The sequence below is a fragment of the Aulonocara stuartgranti genome (assembly GCF_965226115.1).
Source record: "Aulonocara stuartgranti genome assembly, chromosome: 2".
Taxonomy (NCBI): Eukaryota; Metazoa; Chordata; class Actinopteri; order Cichliformes; family Cichlidae; genus Aulonocara; species Aulonocara stuartgranti.
The window spans coordinates 27124276-27140300 of record NC_138940.1 but is presented as its reverse complement, the minus strand read 5'-3'; the positions used below and the strand labels follow the sequence as shown (position 1 = coordinate 27140300).

The 16025-nt window shown below is 43.2% G+C and overlaps 2 protein-coding genes across 4 annotated transcripts; both read left to right on the top strand.

Annotated features, from left to right (window-relative positions):
- The first annotated feature begins 633 nt into the window (after positions 1–633).
- On the top strand, positions 634–12954 carry eda (ectodysplasin A). Of its 2 annotated transcripts, none has more exons than XM_082502703.1 (8): positions 634–1151; positions 7780–7879; positions 9904–9942; positions 10179–10349; positions 10671–10705; positions 10832–10883; positions 11380–11504; positions 11847–12954. In XM_082502703.1, exons 1-8 carry the CDS (start codon positions 825–827, stop codon positions 12108–12110), a joined length of 1113 nt encoding a protein of 370 aa, XP_082358829.1. In that variant the 5' UTR covers positions 634–824; the 3' UTR covers positions 12111–12954. The 2 variants fall into 2 exon arrangements, with proteins under 2 accessions (XP_082358829.1, XP_082358828.1); XM_082502702.1 differs by having other exon boundaries at positions 11380–11510.
- Positions 12955–13236: 282 nt separating this feature from the next.
- Positions 13237–15960, top strand: LOC309721114 (tumor necrosis factor ligand superfamily member 13B-like). 2 transcript variants are annotated; one of them, XM_082558466.1, is made up of 6 exons: positions 13238–13506; positions 13634–13721; positions 13849–13905; positions 13982–14094; positions 14185–14314; positions 15378–15960. In XM_082558466.1, exons 1-6 carry the CDS (start codon positions 13321–13323, stop codon positions 15491–15493), a joined length of 690 nt encoding a protein of 229 aa, XP_082414592.1. In that variant the 5' UTR covers positions 13238–13320; the 3' UTR covers positions 15494–15960. The 2 variants fall into 2 exon arrangements, with proteins under 2 accessions (XP_082414591.1, XP_082414592.1); XM_082558465.1 differs by having other exon boundaries at positions 13237–13506; positions 13982–14314.
- Positions 15961–16025: the final 65 nt, after the last annotated feature.

Sequence of the window (16025 nt, the reverse complement as noted above, 5' to 3'; positions counted from 1 at the left end):
GCCGAATGACACATGTTTAGATTATTTGATGGTGTTGTACACAAAGTGACGCTGACCTCACCGTGACACCGACTCCCTTCCAGGCCCACTATCATAATGTTGAGCCTGACAGAGTTCAGATGCACTAACCTATAATCAGATAATTTGTAGAATGTTTAAGAACATAATTTGTACTACTTTTCCACTCTTTGATGATTGCAGTGTAACCATCAACCGCTTGTTCTCTTTCAATAACAATACCGGGCAGTATTTTCTGAATCAGTTCTTCACACAGGACCACCACTTCATGTGCCACCCACATAACAAAACCAAGTGCCAAACAAAGCAGGCCAGTGAAAAATTGCATGTCCAAACCCCTAAAACACATTTTTAAAAAAGCACACATATAAACATTATACATTACACCGGTGACAACCCCCCTTTTCCTATTCACACTCGGGTAAGATATAATAAATCACTGAAAGAAGTCCATGAAATAATCACACAACACTGAACAACAAACATAAGAAAAGAGCGGGGGAAGAAATTCTCACATCTTTGTCTCAGAGGCGTTGCAGTAGCTCCTTCTCTCCATCGGGTGTCGCTCAACCACTGCACCTACTGCATCCACCCCCCCCAACCTCTGGGCTGCTAATTGCGCCGGACCAATCACAGGAGAGGTGGGCGGGTTTCCATTGTTACTACAGATACTCCGAGAAGTTTGCACCGACCTGCTGTAGCTGCACCTATGAGTCTCCATGTAAATGAATAGCCGCGGCCCGCGCGAGACAGACGAGCCGATTATGCCGAGATAAGGAGCATATGACTCGCCCCTCCGTCCGATAATGGCACGCGATGGTTCATCCGCGGAGGATTTCCCGGACAAAGTGATGCCCATAGCGGCTCCGTGCACGTGCAGCAAGAAGTGCAGGAGTCGGAGCAGCAGCGTTGTGTTCCTGGGATTATTCCTGCTGTCGCTGACCCTTCACGCTGTCACCCTCGTCTGCTATTTGGACCTTCGGTCCCAGGTCAAAAGGGAAATTATTCACCAGAAGCGGGACTCAGTGATGACACTGGCGGGGAGTGACCTGGCTGACCCGGCGGAGGTGCTCTCGCTCAGCCACCCAGTCCGACTGGACTCCGGCAGCAGCCGCGGAGGAGAGAGTCGTGAGGTAAAAAAAAAACAAAGACTTAATGAAGAGACACCGGAGCTTCTTTAAGGCGACATTGTTGTCATTCCTCACGCGGAGGCTGTTCGTGTTCATTCACCTCCGCTCGGTCCTCCTGTTCCCGGTATCACGGTGTCAGGTTTTGTGTCTGCGCTGTTACGGCATGTTTCTGGGCAACTTCTTTTACAGTAGCCTGTCACGGCGTTTTATCAGCTCAGTTTCCAGACAAGTATGTTTTTTGGGGTTTTTGTTTTTGAAAGGATGGATTTGCGCCCCCGTGTGCGTCATTCCGCCTTTCTGGACTGAGACGCGCTAAAAGGTGTAGGCTTTAAATCTTGTCACCTAGCCAGTGTCTCTGGTTCAGGTAAACACATCCAGGGTGGGCATAAGTTGAACAAGAATTAGGGCAGTTGTGGTTCCGATTTTTGCCTTTGTTGAGTAAAGAAAATCCTTTCTTTCATTTATTTATTTTTTGTGGGGGGAAAATAACTTTCAGTAAACTCATTGATTAATATAATGGGCGAATTATTTATTAAGTAAAACCACATTTTAACCCAATTTGACTCGGTCCCAGAGCAGACAGAAGTCCAGTACTCAGAACTTAGGCAACCTGCCCAGCTGGAATCGCAGAGGCAGGTCAGGCTATGTGCTGGAGCAGGTGGACAGAAAATTAACTGGATCACCAGCAGGTGCAAAGCCCAAGGGCTGATGTAAATTCATCAGGACTTTAGATGAGGGTACTTGGTACTTGGAGCAAAGCCAGCCCCACTTCTTGTGTGTTTTCTTCCTTGGCAGCAGGGCTGACTGAACGGTCATTTGTGTTGTCTGTGGCTTTTGGCAACAACCCACTAACCACTAAGACCACCACAACACCACCACACACACACACACACACTACCTCCCTAATTTCATCAGCACAAAAGGCCCGAGTGCACCTCTCAACTTTGCATTGCTTGCTCAATTAGCTCATATGTCAGCAGTTGTGTAACCTTTTAACAGAGAAAATTATATTCTGTGTGTGGGGGGGCATTGGCTGGACATTTAGTTGTGCAGAGCTGTCAGCTGGATAACCAACCAGAGGAATTCAAGTTATCCAGGATGGGCGCATTTATTCCTCAGTAGGAAAGATTAATGAGATCCATTGCTCATATTTGGATTTGCTCCGTTAACATTTTCCTTTCATGAGCTCAGCCTATTAATTTAGTCCTCTGTGTGTCCTCTTTGCTAAGCTTATTTTAGATAGTAGTGGTTTCCTCCAGTTAAAGCCGAGTGAGATGGGCCTGGTATTTGGCCCAGATGGTGACGCTTCATGAGGTGAAAGACTGTGGCCCAGCTGTAAATATTTAACAGTGCTGTGATGCTGTCCTTGCCAGATGTCTGCATTAAACAACTCTGATTACACATCCCACAGTTTACATAGTTGGAGAAACAGGAGCATGTGGCATTTAGACGCAGCAGCCACACTTGTTAGCTTTTCTGGCATTTCCTTTGAAGGATCTTTCTTCTTCTTTTTTTGGGGGGGGGGGGGGGGGGGGTTAAAATTGTTTATTGGATTTTTCACACAGCTCTTCATCAAAGGCACTTCAGGAGCATTGGGGAAATTTCACGTGATGGCCAGGTATATACAGACAAGTATAACCAAAAACATGAGATGCCTTGAGAAAGCTAAAGCAAAGTACAGTAACGTCAGGTCCATACCAACACAGGCCAGCTTTCCAACAGCATATATGATACAGCGAGGCTCTGTTGTCACGTAAGTGCAGTGCTGCAGCCTCCGTTCAGATGGACCTGTTTTGTGGTCGAATTGTGTCTTGAAAAACCCAAGCGGTGTGGTCTGTCGGCATGTAAAAGCAACCTTAACATCCGGCCATTCAGCAGGGCTGGTCAGTGTCAAACAAAACTAGAGAGCGCCAACGCATTGGCATCACACCAACCGTGACGCCCAGGTACAGAGTGGTTGCGGCGTTAGTACGTAATACTTCATACATATGAGCATAACCACACCTGTCTTTGAAGTCAGCCTTAATGTTGATGTCAGCTACACACCTGTGGGATAGCGACAGAGAGTCTTTCTGATAGGTCCCACTGCAGTTGTTGTGTCAGGAGCAAATTTTGCCACAATGAATTAATGAAAAGATGATTTTATTTTTTTAAATTTTTTTTGGTTAGTTGAAGTCATGATATCAAGGAAGAATAAAGTTGTTTGAAGTGAAAATCAGCTGTCTTAGCACTAAACTAGTTTTAAATGATATAAATATATTTATTCTTTTCTTTTTCCTTCTACTCTTAAGTTAGTTTTTTTTTTTCTTGAATGTTTAATCTTGCCAACACTTGTCATTTTTTCCACTGAAAGAAAACACAAGTAGAGTTATTACTGAGGCTTGGCCTTCTCTTTGCAGTTTCTTTTTGCAGATGCACACCTGATCTGAAGGTCATGATCGTGGCTAAAACTTCCAGATAAGAATCTTGGCTGTACAAGCCGTGATACTACAAGTGTGTAATCGGTTTCCAGAATCTCTCCCTGAACAGGGGAGGAAAGGCCCGTGAGGTGATGCGAGGCGAAAAAAGAAAATAACCAAAAGCTATCAAACTGAGTTCAGACTCTGTGTGGGACCATTTGTGTCTCCTTGGATGTTTTACAAAAAAAAACATTTTATAATCTTCATTTTCTCAGATGTAAGCACAGTATTGGAAACAATATTGTTTTGCAGACAAAGCTGGCACTGTTTATAGGTCTTAAGAGATCTAAACTATGCAGTCAAACCACAAGTGGAAATATGAAATGTTTGGTAACAGAAATTCATTTAGTTTCTTTGGAAACAGTTAAATTTTGAGCACTAATTTAAAAGCTCTCACTTTTTTCAGATCTTTCTAGCTGCTTCTTAATGAGTCGATGATCTGTTCATTTATGATCTGGGCCCACAAAGTGAACAAACAGTCGTCACCTCACCAGTCGCAGTGGGTATGCCCGTGAGCAAGGCAGTAAATCCCAGCTGTCCAGCAGACCCCGCATAGTTCCCAACAGTAAAAAATCCCCTTCCCAGGTGTGTGTGTGTGTGTGTGGGGGGGGGCGCTAAAATCTGTGCCACAAATGTGATGTAAGGCGAGCGAGAGCAAGTGTCTCCCTCAGTCAGCCTGACCCTCGTTCACCTTACAGCAGCGAGTGAAATGTAATAAACGTCCACAGAAACATTTCAAAATGTAAGCTCAGAGAGCGTTTTACTCTTGAGCCTAACACTTTTCTTATAGCTATTATATGAAATAATTTTCCTCTCTGATGTATGCCTTTAAAGTCCCCCCGAAGAACAGATGCTAAAACATCTGGAGTCTAGTTAACGGCTATTAAAAAAGTCAGTTTGATGGGACGCAAAGTCCTCAGCAGCGTACAAGCTCTGGGGCGCCCGGGTGGGCTGTCACCCACATCTACTTTAATTGTGACCGCTGCATAATTGGTTAAAACAGCAGTATCGTACATGCGCTGAGAGCAGGTCGACATATCAGGGATCAATCAGCGCAGACATAAAAGCACAAGTCGTGAGAGCAGAAACATCAGAAATGGCGAGGCTGCGAGCGTTTGCTCCGTATAAGCTTGAATCGTCTTGACAGACAGATGGCGTAGACGCCCAGTAAAGATTGAGTCCAGAGTTGCAAACATCCACGATAATAATAAATTCTCAAGGCCTTCTTAGCACTCAACAAGGAGTAGGTTTGCCAGCGAGTGTTGCAACAATTTGAAAAGTGATTGGCTGCTGACAGGCTACATTTCCCTTAGGTTGAGCTCCACAGATTTTCAGATGACAATCTATGCATAGCGTTATTAAATTACCCAAGTTATGGTTAAAAACACATGGCCTTTCAAAGAGCGGGCTCTGATACGGGCTATGGGGAGGATCCTTTTCTTTAAGTGATATTTAAGAAGAAAACGCAAAGTCGCTGTCGGACCCAGGAGTGCACATCACAGGAATATTAGGTGTAATCAGCTCTCAGGAGTATGCATGCCACTGAACTTGGTAATGCCCATTCAGCCAGTGATGGGCATGTAAATCGCAACCACACCCAAACAGCCCTCAGTTTCACCGTCTCAAGCTTTGCAACATCAAATTTTCAACTACAACTTAGCGGCCACTAACTGTTATTGACTTTGCAAGATTTACAGACAACGCTGCAGCCAGAAAGTCTGTATTTGTGGAAAACTGTGAGTAAAAAATGCTACTGGAGACCTGCAGCATTTTATTTCTTGCATTACACTTGAAATGCTGCAAATATCAAGGACCTTTTGAGGCTAACTGGTAAGAATATATGCAGTTTGTAATAGTAAGTGTTAATAAGGCAAAAAAAGGAGTCTTGTTATCCCAAAATTACACATCCCTGGGGTGATTGAATTTTAGTCATATCCTCACGAAGCAACAGGGAATCTGCGCGCAACAGCAACCCCCACTCTTTGAAGATTTGAAAGCCCTCTAATTAATAGCATTTTTTTCTCCCCATGCGCTGAAAAAGAATGGTTTACTCAATAGTTGGCACTTGGCATACATACCAACACATTGTCATCCTGATTTACTGTAACTCTGCGTGCCTTTGAAGGGTACGAAGGCTGTAAATGTTGTAATGAAGTGAAATGAAGCAAAAAAGGGCGAAAAACCATTTCTCATAGTCATATAATGGAAGGAGAAGAAGAAAAAAAAATCACTTTGTTGCCTTCATCTAAAGTACGATGCGCACCAGTCTGGTAGTAGCCCCGTAGACTGCTTGTTTGTCTTCTGTCGTTCTGCAGGGGCTTAATCTCGGGCCAGAAATTGGCTGTTGAATCGTGTTTGGCTGTCAGAACAGAAGAAAGTGTAACGCCATATGGCTGAATATACACCACAAATCCTTTGAGAGGTAAAAGCTAGCCCCCCCCCCCCCCCCCCGGTATGCCAACAGCTGGAGAGGAGATGTGGAGGCACCTGCGCACCAAATGAACAGCAAACGTTGCCGCTCGCAGGAACATCTGGAGGTCTGCGCGCCGATAATCTGTTCCAACACACAGTCCTCCATCAAGCTGGAATTCCCGTGCTCGTAAGGTCAGACACAGCTGGCAGCTGGTCAGGGATGTAGACGCTAACTGCGTCGAACTTGCCTAACACAGTCGGTGTCAGGTGTTTGACATGATACATCTCATCCCCCATCCAGAGGGGGGGAAAAAAGGAGGGTTCCCACATCTGAGACGAGGTATAGAAGAAATTCGAACCATAACTTCTTTTCGTGTTTTGCAGCGGCTCCGCCTTGTAAAGGCCCACAAAAAGACCCTGGGAGTTCACGCTGCTTTCAGGAGAAGGAGCTTACTTGTCATCGCGACTTAATAACGATGTTTACTCGAGTGTCACAGATGGAAACAGGGAATATATCATCCTGGGCACTACTGGGGTAGGCCCCCCAAGGAAGGCCAAAGTGTCTGTCGGTAAGCTTGTCTGCTTTGTTTCTAAGCAGTAAGGCGAGCCGATACGTGGTTATTTATTATCTTTTGATCCGTGCTAAGGTGCCGCATGCGTCACTGCTTTGGTAGATGTCAGTTATCCAAACACCGAGCAGATGTCCAGCTCTCTACAAGCTGTCTGGTTGTCAGCAATGGAGGGCCTTAATGTCTCGGGCTATTACTTTTTATTTATGCTGACACCCCAAAGTGTGACCAAAAAGCTGTCTCGTTTACTGCGAGGCCTGATGAAAAGAGTTGGCTTTGGGTGGTCTCGTTTGTGTTTTCAGTGCCAGTTTTTGAGTTTTGTTTTTTTTTTGGTTTTTTTGTTGTTGTTTTTTGTTTTCTGGGAATCCTCCAAAGATGTGATCACAAACTGGCTGTTCAAACAGAAAGCGACTTGGAGCAATCCATATTTTAAACTCTAAATCCTTAGCACGAAACATTGCCTTGTCAGCACCAGACACGTCTCGAATGTCTTACAGTCGGGTCAGTGCGTCCTACCGAGTTCATGTGAATGTAGGTCGACCAGAACCAGTCCCAGATGAACAAACGTGCGGTTTGTCCCGCCGCTCACTTGCCCATGGGAACAATCCGCCGCTGTAGTGCAACTTCCCCTGTTTTTAGGGATGAGCTCAGACCAGCTACATCAGATCCTTTTCCTTTGACAATTTATTTTGTAGCTTATTCATGCCAACACTGAATGGGGCTGGGACCAGGTGCCATATGAATGGGTATTGCTCTCAGATTAACCGCAGTTCATGTCCTCCTTTTGTATAAAAAGGTGAATTTTAGAAGCAGTCGTGTCCAGGTGACTGTCTCAAACATCAGAAACTCAGACAAAAGTGACTTGGGTTACAGGATGCGTTACAGCCCAAATGGGAGAGACAATGACTTGGCCGCATGTGAATGTGCTGGCTGACAGTCTCGCATCTTTTCAACTGCCCCAAGTTGTGTCTGTGCAAACATTATACCCCCCAAGAATAGAAAAGGCCACTTGTAGCAAGAGTTTCGCTCTCAAAAACTTTGTAGCATTCAGCCCTTTTGTGTTGGGTTCACCGAATTCATCTAAGGTGGCAGCAGCTGGTAACAATAGGCGCAGCGTGCTCAAAAGATGTGGCACCTTTTTCCATGCGTAATTTTCCGTCTTTAATGATATTTTCCTTTGTGTCCCACCAGGAGAAGTTACTGTACAGAAAAGCTGACTTCCACGGCACAGAGGATAACAGGGGCATAACTCAGCGAGCGAAAAGAAGCCCCGGCAAGGAGCCAGAAACAGGTGCAGCCCTTTTTTTGCGTGTGTTATGAGCATTTGACATCCTTTAATACTATTGTCTCTTTGATCTTTACGCCTTGATACACAAGACTGTTTTTTGCCTCCTAAGTTGGTCTTCTGTTTTGTTTTTTGTTTTTGTTGGGGGGGTTTTCAAGCACATCATCTATTTTCCATTAATCATTAAAAAAAGAAACTAACTTTAGCTCTCTGGTTGCACCTGCATCAGTTTGTTTTCTGGATATGTACTTGGCAACTAGCGAGTCAACTGTTGAGCAATGTTTTCTGTAACACGCATTTGCTTGAACAGGACTCAATTAAGTGTAATTAACTGGCTTATGGTAGGCTTAGAGGTCTTAAATTTTGCAAACTGTTTGCTGATGGTTTCTCACTTTCTTTCTTTGTGTGTGTGTGTGGAATTGATGTTTTATTGATTTGTGCTTACTTAACAAAGCAGCGCCACCGCATAATGTTGCCGTGTTTATAGAGCGAGAGATTCAATGGAATGGGATTGATTATTACTTGGATGGCAAACAAGGACAACAAGGAGTTTGGGAGGGCTGCACCAATTTGAAACAGACAACGAAGCCCGGGTCCCCCCCAATCCCCTGCCCCTCCACTAAAAATAACATTACGTCCACCAATTTTTTTTTTTTTTTAATTTAAAGTAATTATTTTTTATTTTTCTTATTGTTTGAAGCTGTCAGCAAAGCAGTTATGTACTTTGGAGTCCAGCTGTGTTATCAGTGACATTAATATCGCAGCAGATGACAAAAAGTATACTGACTTTGTGAGTCATTTTCGAGAACCCGGCAACCATGCGTGAGCATAGCTTTCATTAATTCTGCTGAATTGATTTATGCTAATCAATAGCTCCGTGGTAAACCATGTGGCCGGTATGTCTGAATTTGCTTTTGTAGTTTGTTTTTTTTTCTTTTTGTTTAGAATCTGCACTATGCAAATAAAAAAAAAAGGAGAAAGAAAAGGGAGGGAAGCCTTTGAAGTTTCACGTCTGAGTGCAACAAGTGCAGCACGATCACAAGGCATTCCAATGTCTGTCTCGTGACACTGAATACTTGGGGGCAAGTTTAGTGATTGTGTTTAAATTAGAAGAAAAAAACTCACCTTCGAGACTTTATACATAAATCAGTAAAGTCCCGAGCCTCTAAACACTAATCATTCCCAGGTCTCTCCTCTGCTCTTAGCGCACAGACAAAGGCTTTTGTAATCTCAGCCTTAGATGTGTGTGTGTGTGTGTGTGTGTGTGTCCTGTGTTTGCACATGTGCGCACGTGTGTGCGTCCTCGGCACTCCTAACGGGCACCAGATTCCAGATAGGGCTGCTCGTTAAGAGAAATCTATGCGGATGCATCCAGTCATTTAGCCAGAGGAGAAACACTGGCCATATGTTTGAGGGGGGACTCAAACTGTGAGGGTTTAAGGTTAAATGGCCTTTGTAGTTATAATGACATGGTAAACACAAGAGCAACCGAGACAGCTTTTTGAAAAGGATTCTTCAGCTGTGCGCGGCACATATACGTGCGCGCGCACACACCCTCTTGCAGATGCAAACACAGAGTGCTTTCAAGCACTGACATAGATGCCCCACCAACATCCGTGCATGCACATCCATACACATGGTTGTAAAGGAGGAGACACGCACACACACAAACACACATGCACACACACACACTTTCATCTGCATTCTCCATCTGGGCTTAATTCAAAGAAAAGGATTTTGGCAGGATAAAGTATCTCTCTAATGATCTTCTCCAGTTCCACTGCCTGTGAATGCTTAAGGCACTTGTTCATACAGAGGAGGTGAAACCACACTTACAAATTACTACACTACAAGATACCACAGACTGACATACCTCCACTCTAGTGTTCAGTGCACACCATCTCAATCTGTTATTTCAGCCTATTTAGGATACCTACATGGAATGATCTGGATGCTCGATGTGTCATTTGAGATGATAATTGTTGAAGAGGGCATTTGAAGCTTAATCACGCTGCTTCGGTTTCTTTCAGAATCAACTGGAAAGGAAAAAAGGAAAGAGAAAAAAAGAGGTATGACAAAATCCGGCATACGTTTCTGTTATTATGGTCATTCATTTGACTGTTATCTGCTGCACGTTTCTACAAATGCACTTGAGAAGTCATCCAAAAACCGCCTTAACTCAAAGTGGGCGACAAGCTTTCAGTATCTATGTAAATGTAATACTTGCCGGCAAATTAGTGATTTGTGGTGATTTATAATTAAAACTAACTTGAGTGCTAACCGTTTATTCCATCTTTCTCCACAGTGAAAAAAAGGCCTGTGCCAGGACCACCTGGCCCTCCTGGTCCCCCAGGTCCACAGGGGCCACCGGGTATCCCTGGAATCCCAGGTATTCCAGGAAGCAATGTTGTGGGACCTGCAGGGCCTCCAGGACCTCCTGGGCCACAAGGACCACCAGGCGCTCAAGGTCCAGCAGGTATATAACTTGCATCGAATCCTCCTCAATAAGCAATACTCGAGCCAGAGAGCTTGAAAACGAGCAGAGAGATCCTTTTCTTAGATTACAGTTATTTCCTGTATCCAGACACTTTCCCACAGCAGAATGGGGCTCAAGTTGTCAAAATTGATTCACTCATTGCTCGCACTGTGAGAGTTTCTGGTGCAGGATGTCAAACATTGTGTGGAGCAGAAATGATCTATCTTTAAACTATGCCAGAGTTTGTTTTCTTTTAATCATCCTCTCACCTCGGCAGTGCAGAGGCCAGAATTTGAACACGTCTCCCTCTTGCTCTTGCAGGGGTTCCTGACAAGGGCAAAACAAAGGAATTCCAGGTAAGAGTATGTCACCGTTTTAAAATTTTGCATACAATTTTCTCCCAGTCGCAGCTTCTGGTGAAACAGCTGTTCTCCTGTTTTACGTGAATTTGGATTAGTCACCAGAGATCTTTTGTCTTCCAGCCAGCAGTGGTTCACTTGCAGGGGCAGGAAACTACGATCCAAGTCAGAGAAGGTGGGTGCTCAGTCTACGCTCATTTAGTCACAAAGAACAAAAAAGCATGCATAATCCCTGCCATTGGTTAAACACAGAGTTCTGGATGTGTGCTAAACCTCAGAATTACAAGAGAAAAAATATAAACACAGTAGATTGTTGACATGCAGTGAATGTTTATACTTGAGATCCAGCATGCCAGATTTGGTCATTTTTAAGTATTTCTGTGCTCACCAAGGATTTTCTATCCAGGGTAAATGTTACTGCCAGTTTTTACCCATAGCACTGTGTAGGATTATAGACATCCTAAAGTTATCCTATAGCCGTTTTACAATCTGGAATGGTAACTCATACTCATGTTGCATGCTAACTGATTCTGATTATCCTTCATCACATCACAGGTAAGCATCATTAGCAGGTTTATACTGTGTGTCAATGCTGAGCTCTGGTTGCAGTTAAGCTCTGCTGAAAGCTGTTTATGTTGACCCTCTTTGTGTGTTTGTTGTGACATGTTTAGATCTGTCTCAAGGCATCCTTAAGAATTGGAAGATGGTGTCCATCCATCACCGCGTGTTTAAAATGCACTCTCGCACTGGGCAGCTAGAGGTGCTGTTGGACGGTGTCTACTTCATATATAGTCAGGTAGAAGTGAGTACGGTCCTTGACGTAACTCTTTAAATTTACAGTTGATAGTCAAAAGAGCTGGCAGTCGTTCTAAAGCTAAGCTCAAGAATGACAGAGTTGACCTGTCTGCTTTGTTTAAGCATATACATGTTACCTTTTTAATGTAAGATGTATTTCTTTTGCCCTTTCCCTGTGGCTAAATGTGAAGCTTCATAACTCATATTCATGCTGGCTTCTTTAATATTGCAGCTGTTTCAGCTTTAAATAACCCCTGAAATTATCATGTGGAGTCGTACACACTTTAAAGTCTTGTGATTTGTATGCCCTCCTCCTCCGCCCCCTCCCCGCCCCATTTACCAGGTGTACTACCTCAACTTCACTGACATTGCCAGCTATGATGTGATGGTGGACTCCAGCCCATTCCTCCGCTGTACTTGCAGCATTGAGACGGGCCAGCGCAAATTCAACACCTGCTACACGGCTGGTGTGAGCCCACTCCGCGCTGGCCAAAAGATCTATATACGCATAGCTCATGAGTACACACTCATCAATATGACCAACCACACCACTTTCCTGGGAAGTGTCAGACTTGGAGAGGCTCCATCTGCTGGACAGAACGGATAACTGCACAGTCACCAGCACCCACCCCCAACCCCCCCCCGATGCGTAACCAAAAAGCAGCAGTCACGTTAGCCCAGAATCACACTGCCTGTTCATCCTGCCTGACGTGGGATTGACACAGTAATTTAAAAGCCTATGTTTTGCCTCTGTTTAGAGGGCTGGTAAAAATTGAGGACGCCCCTTTAGTGACTTTTGTTCACTTTCACAGATGTCTGTATTCAAATGAACCAAATAAGACAACTTCTGCTGCCCTTTACTTTAATTTTGCGCAGAGATCGATGAACCAAATGTTCTCATCAGAGAGAAGTTTCTATTTGTAGTCGCCATTTTGTACCGGCAAAGACGGGATCTCTCTTTAAAGTGAGGAAGGACACTGTGTTGATGTATACTAAGTGCTGTTGAATGATAATCTTGTATCTCCAAAAAAACAAAAAACGCTAAAAATAGCTAAAATAGCTATTTGAAATGTTTTGTTCTGGGGCTTTGTTGGCCTTTTTTAATTCATTTGAATATATTAACATTTTTAAGAAAATGAAAGATGATGCAAATGTTCAACACAAGTATAAAAGTATCTATGCAAAGTAAAGAAAATCCACTAAAACTGGAGTTATAAGGTGTTCACAGAGCAACAGCACTATATATTTTGCGCGCATTTGCACTACAACATCCCTGCAGAATATCAGTGATATGTTTTGTTACAGTGCTATTGTTTAGTTACCTTATGAATGAATCCATGTAGAGAAATGATAGTTGTTAATACATGTCTGTACATACTGTATATAAAATGGGATATACTTTTGTAAATGGAGTTGATTGATGGATTAAAATGTTTCATTTTCTGTCTAAACCATTCGTCTCTTGTGTTTGTGCAGCCAGTGGTATTAATTTAAAAGGTTACAACTTCTCTTTCATATCGGACTGAGCTGGCACGAGTACTGACAAGAACAAATGATGCTCTGCGAGCGAGGCCTTTGTCTTTATTAAAATGTGGCTTTTTACTTCAACTGCGAGTTTCACAATACATCTCAGAGTTTGGCTGTAATTTTCATGCAGTCCAAATGAGTTCCATCTTGAGAGGCAGGGCAAAGATAGTTCCTCATTTTAAAAACTAATTTTGAAACTGAACGTTTAGGTTTCCGGAGTGTACTGATGTGTGACTTCACTCGTTTGAGTAACTTGGGGACTGGGGGGGGGACAGCTTGTTAGTCTCAAAATGCTCTATAATGCGTTATTATCACTCACAGCGTTCATGTTTTGTCTCAGTCTTTTCCTGGTGCACAGAGCCAGGGTTTTAGAAAATGATTTTCGCAAACTCCAAGGAGACATAATTCTACAATTAAATCAACCATGTTCTGAGGGAGTCGATGGGAAATTGGCCAAGATGCTTAAAACAAGCGAGGTATGTCACTGATTATACAGGATGGAGTCATCTTGGACATTGTACTACTGAGATTTATACCATTAGTGAGTTGTTCAGATAGCGCTGCAATAATAAATTTTATCGCAAGGCTTTGTTTTTCTCATAGGACATTAAGTCAAGAGTCTTCCAGGAAGCTCACAGTTCTCTGAAGATATCTTCTAGGAGAGTCAAAAGGGACCCAGGCAGTTCTAGAGGTGGGTCAGAGCTGAGAACTGAAAATATCTTGTTAGTTCCAGTCTAATCTGGTAATGACAGCACAAACAGTATATGCTAAGTTAATAAAAAAATGAAAGTCAAGTGTTTATTTCCTTCTCTTGCCAGCTTCAACAGCATTTCTGCAGTTAAGGGCTGACACTAACAAACGGCCAGACATAAGAGGTAAAACTAAATCCAAGTCGTTGGCTGTACCGTCTGCCATTATTTTGATGAAGCGTATCTTGCCTTTTTCTCACAGGAAATATAACTGTGATCTCTTGGATTGTTTCTGCACAGCGAGGAAATGCAATTTCACAAAAGGAAAACAGAATTGTTGTCCAAGAAGACGGTTATTACTTGGTGTTTGGACAAGTATTGTGTCACTCTAACTCGAGCAGAACTAAATTGATCATGCATATGATTTGTTCCAACCAGTTAGGTAATGTTCTGCTTAATTTGCAGGTTTTGTTTGAAAGCCCAAGCATAGTTATGGGTCATGTCGTTCGAAGTAGGGCCTCAGCTGAAGCCGAGCTGTTGCGCTGCCTGCAAGCGATGCCCGATAGATATCCTGCCAACACATGCTACACTGCAGGTCAGTGAGAGACTGCTGCTGTGGAGGTTTTTTTGCTTTTGGATACAGGTGCTCTCTGTAATACACAGCGCTGTTCCTTCCTCTACTTATCGAGGTCAAATAGGCATATTTTTGAAAATGTTACACTGTTCCTTGAAAGTGGATCTCTCGTGCTGATTTCTAGTTCCACATTTTTATTCTTAGACACTATACTAAAGTAGCTTTGCAATAATTTACAGTTCAAAATAATCCCTGTTCATCTTATATCGGGGCCTTTGTGCAGCTACACAGTTTATTCCAGGTTTTAAGCCTGTGTCGGCCAATAGTTTGAAGCATTTTGAGAGCTGCTATTTTGCACTTTTGGAACCAGACATAACCATAACTGGAGCTTGCTTAGCTTTCTGCAAAGGGTATCTACTTACTGGTGGTAAATAAGAGGCTAATGAATCTCAGGAACTGTAGTAATTCAAACAAGTCAGCAAATTATACTTTTTCATATAATTCAGTTTATAAACGCTCCAAAAGGCCCTAACACCGCAAGTGCAGTCAACTGTAACTTCCTGTGTTGGGACACCTGTCAAGCTGGGCACACCCTGAGTTTTAAATATCACCAGCCTCCATTTAAAAAAGAAAATTCAGCTACCATGCACTAGCTTATCGATAAATTCCCAAATCTTTCTTTTGTGCCAGGCTATAAACATGCTTGTTAATGCTGCACAGGCCTTTTAACTGTAGTACTATACTGTACTATAGAGTATTTGACCTGGTTTTGGTGCCAGCCTCAAGCATCCATTAGACAAACTGCAGTTTTTGGTATTTCTGCACTGGCTCCATTTTTCTGCCCTGGGCAGTGCCCCTCATCTGAAACAAACCCATCAAGCCAACTTCCTAGTGGGGGGGCCACCCCTCATAAAAACCATGAGATGGCCATAATATCCAGGATATCCGACAACATACAAGTCCATTAGCAGAAAAAACAATCCAAAAGTAGCACCAATAGTAAAAAGGCTTTTGTGTATAGCAAACATGTACTGTACGTTTAAATACATTTACACTTTCTGACAGCGTTTGTCCTCTGTTGCAGGCACAGTGCAGTTGCTTCAGGATGACGAGCTAGAACTGGTGATCCCAGACAGGCCCACAGCCCTGATATCTACAGATGAAGACTCAACCTTCTTTGGTGTCATACAGCTGAACTGAGACAAGACAGTAGGAGGATGATAAGGATGCAGCTGACTGTTGCTGGAAGTGGGAAACTGACACTGAGCAGCGTGAGGGCTGTGCAGATATAAAGCAGAGTGGCAGCAGCAGGAAAACTATTTTTCCTGCCAGGCAAATACATTTTTTTCAAATATATATTAGCTTTAAAATGTAGAATTTGGGTGCATGTCCTGGGCTGACTCCCAAAAGTTTGTACTCATGTGCCAGCACCTCCTTTCATCAGTCTATTTTAGGCATGTTCCTTTATACCTTGCTGGGGGCTTCCCTCCTGTTCCACCTACGCGCTGTCTGCTTATTTGTTCCTCTTGTCTATTTTAAAACGCTTTCCGTTTCCAGAGACTTTGTCAGGAACAAACAAATGTATAAATTTATCTCCCAGGAAGTTTCTTGAATACGACAATAAATAATGTATCATCATCTAATTAAAGTTGTTATAAATGGGATAATGTGTCGGTGCAAATTATTTCTCAACTTGTATTTAAAGTGCTAGCAAATTCTAAATGCATTTATC

Bases quoted from the DNA above. Each gene is read 5' to 3' on its own strand.
- LOC309721114 (XM_082558465.1), top strand. From the start codon at position 13,321: ATGCTCTATAATGCGTTATTATCACTCACAGCGTTCATGTTTTGTCTC. The intron at 13,722-13,848 runs GTGGGTCAGAGC...TTCTCTTGCCAG, and splicing joins GGACCCAGGCAGTTCTAGAG to CTTCAACAGCATTTCTGCAG. The intron at 14,315-15,377 runs GTCAGTGAGAGA...CCTCTGTTGCAG, and splicing joins CAACACATGCTACACTGCAG to GCACAGTGCAGTTGCTTCAG.
- eda (XM_082502702.1), top strand. From the start codon at position 825: ATGGCACGCGATGGTTCATCCGCGGAGGATTTCCCGGACAAAGTGATG. The intron at 9,943-10,178 runs GTATGACAAAAT...CTTTCTCCACAG, and splicing joins AAGGAAAGAGAAAAAAAGAG to TGAAAAAAAGGCCTGTGCCA. The intron at 10,884-11,379 runs GTGGGTGCTCAG...TGACATGTTTAG, and splicing joins TACGATCCAAGTCAGAGAAG to ATCTGTCTCAAGGCATCCTT.